The 6,927-nt window shown below is 36.7% G+C and overlaps 1 protein-coding gene across 1 annotated transcript; it reads left to right on the top strand.

Moving 5' to 3' along the window:
- Positions 1 to 814: 814 nt before the first annotated feature.
- Positions 815 to 3,811, top strand: LOC112520342 (protein HOTHEAD-like). The gene is made up of 4 exons (XM_025128690.1): positions 815 to 1,463; positions 1,994 to 2,379; positions 3,182 to 3,648; positions 3,742 to 3,811. Exons 1-4 carry the CDS (start codon positions 836 to 838, stop codon positions 3,794 to 3,796), a joined length of 1,536 nt encoding a protein of 511 aa, XP_024984458.1. The 5' UTR covers positions 815 to 835; the 3' UTR covers positions 3,797 to 3,811.
- The last annotated feature ends 3,116 nt before the right edge of the window (positions 3,812 to 6,927 follow it).

The raw sequence follows: 6,927 nt of genomic DNA, 5'->3' as shown, positions 1-6,927 counted from the left end.
TGTTACTCCATATTTCTTTTTTCGTTTTTTTTATTTTATTTAAAATTGATCGTTTTTTACATGATATGTAAAACATTTATGTTAACCAAATGGGTAGTGCCTGATTGGTTTGATCTTGGTCTCCAAAGGTCAAAAATGTCTCCAAAGTTCAAATCCAAGATGGAATAAAAATCCTCTTGTAACAATAGAAGTTGACTCCGGGCTACCCACAAAGCAGGTGGTCATCTTGAGATTAGTCCGCTCACATAGTAGGTTAGATAGATATAGTGGTTAATAAGAAAAATATTTATGTTTGAATCCCAATAATTGTTTTATTATTATGCTATTGTGTCCCAAATGATACCAAGTAGTAATGAAATATTGACTTTCGTGATGTTAAGCTTTTAAACCCTTTAATATATTATGATTATTATTTTAAGAGAAAGATAATTCGAAAAATAAACATTTTATTAAAAACGAGAAGTCTCAATATCTTATATAATTACATAGTCTCGATATCTTATATGATTACATTTTTGTGTGTGTGTTTAACCATATATGATTAAGTTTTTAGGTATTATAAATGTAACATGTGTTTAATCATATATGATATTGAAACTTCTCGCATTCTTTCGTAAAATGCATCTCAAACATTTAAATATCTGATTTACATCTTATAACATAAATTCTATTAAAATTCAAACGTATTTTAATCCAATTCCTATTTCGTGTAACGTATTTTGATATAAATGTTTGAGTTATCATACCAAAAATTTATTATTAACACGTTACAGAACCTTGTAATTTTATTCAAAATCTTTAATTCCTTTCTTATACAGCTCCGAACTACACCTTCATGCACGAAGCAACAATAGCTCCAAAGATTTCGTTCTACGACTACATAGTCATCGGCGGAGGCGCTGCCGGAATTCCAATCGCTGCCACCATCTCTGAAAACTACTCAGTTCTACTCCTTGAACGTGGTGGCTCACCTTACGGGAATCCCAACATCACCAACTTAGCCAACTTTGGCACCTACTTTTCCGACACCTCATCGGACTCCCCTTCTCAACAGTTTATTTCCGGCGACGGCGTTGTAAACGCACGGCCACGTGTCTTGGGTGGCGGTACTTCAATTAATGCAGGTTTCTATTCTCATGGTGAGGCAAGATTCATAAAAGAGGCTAAGCTAAAGGATGAGAAGTTGATCAACGAGTCGTACCGATGGGTGGAAAAGGTGATGGTTTTTGAGCCGGTTGTGACGAGGTGGCAGTCGGCGTTAGGAGGGGCGCTTGTCGAAGCCGGAGTGGCACCGGAAAATGGGTTTTCATATGATCACATCAAGGGGACTAAAGTAGGTGGTACCATTTTTGACCAAAATGGCCACCGGCATACTGCAGCGGATTTGCTACAGTATGCAAATCCCAAGGGGTTGTTTCTTTTTCTACACGCAACTGTTCACAAAATCTTGTTCAAAACCAAAGGTACATTTTTGAATTTAATTATATATTTAGGGGTTGTTTAACGGTTGCTGAATTGTTTTGTGCAGAATTATTAAATGGTCAGAATGATTAAGGGGCTCTCATAATATTGTGTAAAATGAAATATAATTGTTTGGTAATTGTTTACAATGAAATTAAGGCTCTTAATGGTTAAGGGAGGCCCATGATACAAAATCATTCAGAGAGTTTTAGAAACATTAAAAGACAGACATTTTTTTGTCAAACATGATTCACCTCTTAATGATTCAGAGATTGTCTCTTAATGAAACTATTAAGAGACAAATAAACAAACCCTGATGCTATCAATCGCTACAAAATGGTCCGAAAATCACTTATTTACACACATAATCGAGCTTTTAGTAACCGATCGAGTCACGGTCTAAACTCGAAACCTACTCACTTACCTTGAATTATAAGTAACGACAACGTTGCTCACGGTTCCCAAAATTACTTATTTTTATGTAATTAAAGGATTTTAGCATTTACTCATTTTCAAGAAATCTTGTTTACAGGAAGATCAAGACCAATGGCTTATGGAGTAGTCTATGAAGATGCATTGGGCATAAAACATAGGGCATACTTAAAAGGAGGACAAAACGATGAAATCATACTATCTGCCGGTGCCCTTGGAAGTCCACAACTTCTAATATTGAGCGGCATAGGTCCAAAGGACCAACTTCGTGCCCACAACATCAAGCGTGTGCTTCACAACCCTTTAATTGGTCAAGGTATGGCCGATAACCCGTTAAGCGCAATCTTCGTCCCTTCTCCGATCCTTGTCGAACCATCCTTGGTTCAGGTTGTTGGTGTTACTCGGTCCGGCAGCTATATTGAGGCAGCCGGGGGCATTAATTTGATTGGCGGAAGTCCTTCCGACTATCAGGGTTATTCCTTCAAGGTATTTTGTTTATTTATATCATCCATAATACAGTTTTTCTCTTTCTTTGCCTTTCACACGTTTTTCTTGAAGTACTTAAAAGGAACCAATCAATTAAGTGGTTGATAAATAAATCATATTCGAGTTGGTAACTCCAATGGTCAAGTCATCTTCAAGTTTTTTTCCAAACAACCATCGAAGATGCTCTAACAATCAACATCAAGCATTAATAAACGATACTCAAAAGCTACTTTTAGCGATGGATATTACTAAACTATCACCGTTACCAAGAGATCAATGATGACTTAGCGACAAGGATAATTCCCTTCGATAGCCTGTCGGAAAAAAAGTTAAATTATTTTATTTAACCGATTTTGAAATCCCTCGAAAATCCGTAGGTGATTTATGCATGGTAGCAACAGATTATGGACTAGTTTTTTCAGATTAGCTTTTACTTTTGACTTAGATTTTTTGAAATCCGTCGGTAAATATGTCGCTGATGTCCTCCCATCAACATTGTTTCCTACGGACTCATTCCGTCGTTAATCGTTGCTTTTCCGTCGGAAAAAAGTTAAAAGTATTTTCTTGTTTGTATATTTTATTGATTTTAAAGTCCCACAATAATCTATTGGTAATTTATACATGTTACCTACGGATTATTGACTTCTTTTTATTTACATTAACTTAATTTAACTTAGATCTTTCTAAATCCGTCGCTAAATATCTAGCGACAGTTGCTGATAGATTTTTTGGTCTAGTAATTCCTATTTGTTACAGTTTACCGACATAAAACTAATGAAATTACCTCTCCTTTTGTTTGTAGATGGGCGGGTTCATATTCGAGAAAGTCAACGGCCCACACTCCATGGGCTATCTAAAGCTTCAAAATAGTAATCCAGCCGACAACCCATCAGTAACATTCAACTACTTTAAAGAGCCTAAAGACTTGCGAAAATGCGTTGACGGGATTAAAACCATCCTAACAACAATCAAATCAAAAGCATTCTCGAAATTCAAATACGCAAATATGACGGTCCAAGATATTCTCGACCTTAACGTGAAAATGCCGACCAACTTGCCAGTACATGCCAATACGAGCTCATCACTAGAACAATACTGTAAAGACACTGTAAAGACGATATGGCATTATCATGGAGGGTGTCAGATGGACAAGGTAGTCGACGACGAGTATAAGATTCATGGTGTAGATGCACTTCGAGTCATTGATGGATCAACTTTAACCAACTCTCCTGGAACGAATCCTCAAGCGAGCATTTTAATGCTTGGAAGGTATCGAAAACCGAAAGATTTGACAAGTGATTTTTTTAACATTAACATATTGTCACTATATAATGATGATGATTTGGTTTTTATTTGTTGCAGGTACATGGGAGTTACCATACTAAAAAAAAGACTTGCAAGTGACAAATCGAAATGATTTTCAAAACTGTAGTTCTTCCTTCGCTAAACTGTCAGCAAAAATAGCAGTTTTAGTAGTGAAATGTTATTCRATGATTTATGTAAACTATTCAGTTTTCTTTTTTCATTATTGATGTAAAATGGCAATTCAATAATTACTTGTGCCGAAAGGCCCAAACTGATGAACATTCAAAATCGCTTTCTTAGCTTTATGCAAAATAGGCGATAGTGTCGTATTTATATCTGTTGGTCCCGTAAAGGTCTACAAGAAGAGAAACAGTTTGTAGAAGGGGGGGATGAATACAAACACAGTATTTTCAAATTTAAAATATATATTGATAGAGAAGATCAATACAGATTTTACAAGATTGTTTGCGGAAAGATAAGGTAATAAAAACCTATCTAAACAATTTTTGGTTACACACAAAGCTTTAGCAATTACAAGAAAAGAAGTTGCTAAAAGAAATATCCTTTACTCAAGCTAGAAGATGTTTGAAGTAAGAGTTAGGTTAGAGAGAGAGATGCGCGCTCTCTGCATGGAGAAGAAACACTTCTATTTATACCCAGTGCATTAAATGTCCATTTAATGCAATATGGTAGGTTTAGAGTGCGTGTCAAGCCTTAAGAGGAAGGCTTGTCATTTGCTACAGTGAATAATACATAAGCACACTATTTATGAGCAGACATCCTTTCCTAAAATTGGTGGACAAAGAGTCGACTAATCGGCTCCGTACCGTACTAACTTCTGTAAGGGTATGGGTTTTGTTCTTTGTGTGCATAAGGACAAGACAACAACAATCATGCTAAGCAAGCTTCCTTTGAACGCTGAATGCTGGAATGACCTGAAGGTCTCATCATCATTCCCTGAAGCTTGAGCAGTCTTCATACATGTGTAGACATGCTTGTTATCACTGAATACCGCTTCAGATCACGTACTCGCCGATCYYTAATCTTCAGTTTYAGTCTTCGACGTTTGCTGAAGGTTCTTTGGTGTGAGTGTTGTCTTCTTGAAGTATTGCTGTCTCTGATAGATTTACAATGCAAGTTCTTCAGCGATCTCTGAACATACTTAGTGAATATCGTTGGAACTGAAAATACAGAAACACAAATACAACGTGAAAGATAAAAGGGATTATCATCAAATCACTGTGAGAGAGGATCAACAATCTCCCCCTATTTGATGATAACAAGATAGCATAAAGAAGGTTATCTTATCAAATAATAGTAAGAAAAAAGTTACATATAAAATACATGTTCCTTTTTACTATTTTGGGATCTTTTTCAGTTTGGTCAGTCTCAGCTTGATAATTTTTTTCTTAAGTTATATCCAAGAAAATTACAAGTACGGAAACTGAAAGCTTATTCACTAAGGTAGATTGTCAGTGAATGTGAAAAGTAACACTGGAACTCATAGACTTGTATCCCTATTACTTTTTTCAGGGATCTTTTTCAGTGAAGTACATGAAATACTCATTTTATTAATCATAGAAAATAATACAAGTATTACAGTACATGTTCAGAACTTACAGAATGTAAGAACAATCAATGAAAGAAGACATAGTACAAGAATTTACAAGAAAAAGTAGATTGTTGTTACAAAGAGAACCTTATTCTAGAACATTTAGATCTATGTAATCAGGTATATTTTCACCAAGGTTTCTTCGACGTAGGAATTCCCTTCGTATCTTCAGATCTACGACTTTTCCAGGTATGCTACCATCCATCCAGAGCAAAAGATAAACCAAATGATCCATTGGATATAGATGTAGCTCTGACATTCTCTGAAATCTGACTTCACCTTCATAGTCAAGGAATATAACTCCTAACTCAGGTTTAGAATGCACAGAGTTGGGTGTATAGGGACCCTTATCTGGCAAGTCAAGATTCAGNAAGAGACAAAAGTACCAAACTTGAGCATGGACCTGTCTACAACACATTCTTCCTGATCATAGGAAAATCCTAGACCAGTCGTTATCTTGGCGGGGATCTGAGCGTTAATAATCTCAGAGGCCTTGATGGAAGTTTTGCACCACACTTCAATGGTAGCTTTCTCGGCCTTGAGTTCAGCGATTGCTCGCTCACGCTCACGATAACCTTCTCACGTTCAACAATTATAGTTTGATTTACAATAACCTGATCTTTAAGATTTTCCTCAACAGAGGTCAATTCTTTGATCTTAGAATGGCAAATGTTCAATTGCTCTTGAAGATCAACGTTAAGCATCTTAGCTTTCGATTTGCCATTGAGGGCATTGTAAAGGTCAACCGTCAAAGTATCTAGTGCAGAAAGACTAGAAGAAGAAGAGGGTTCATTCAGGAAGCATACCTGAGTAGAAGAAGAAGATGGCTCAGAGGAGGTAGATGCTTCAGAAGATCCTTCATCAGCATCAATGACCATCAAGCAGACGTAGGCTTTATCCTCTTCATCAGAACATGATTCATCAGATGATTCAGCCCAGTCATGCTCTTCAGCAATAAGGCCTTTAGCCTTTCACTAGATGTTCTTCATCTTCTTGTATTTCTCCTTCAGTTTTAAATATTTATCATCTTTGATCCTGAAGGAGGAAGGAGCTTTAGAAGATGGCATCACAGTCTTCTTTGATCTGCATTCACCTGCAAAGTGTCCAGGCCGGTGACAGTTGTAGCAGACAGCTGAAGCCTTGTCTATTCTTTCAGACTTTGGCTTCTCCCTGAGGGATAGCTGAGGAGACCTGTGGAAGTTGCTCTTACTGACAAACCTCCTAAAAGACTTAGTCAAGAGTGCCAGGGACTCATCAAAATATATTAAATCAGATTCTGGAACGTCCTCAGAAGAATCTATCTCCGTGATGACCACAAGAGGTAGAGAAGAAATAAAAGGGGTAGTAGAAGTTTCAACTGAAGAAGTTTCAGAGATCAAAGCTAGATAAGAGCTTTTTATTTCCCTGGATTCTCTTACATGATTCCTTTTCAGTTGACGAGATTGCTCATGGTTAAGCAGAATCCCGTATAAGGTAGAAAAAGAAAAAGTTGACATGTCATTTGACATCTTGAGACACATGGAAAAGGTGTCCCAAGACTCAGGAAGGCATTCTAGAAACTTAGTCAAAGTTTCAGAATTAGAATATTCCCTGCCGACAGCCCTAAGGTCAATAAGAAGGCAGTTAAATCT

Source organism: Cynara cardunculus (genome assembly GCF_001531365.2).
Source record: "Cynara cardunculus var. scolymus isolate 2C chromosome LG 10, CcrdV1, whole genome shotgun sequence".
NCBI classification, from domain to species: Eukaryota; Viridiplantae; Streptophyta; class Magnoliopsida; order Asterales; family Asteraceae; genus Cynara; species Cynara cardunculus.
The sequence above is the reverse complement of the archived record's forward strand: the minus strand, read 5'-3'. Positions and strand labels throughout refer to the sequence as shown.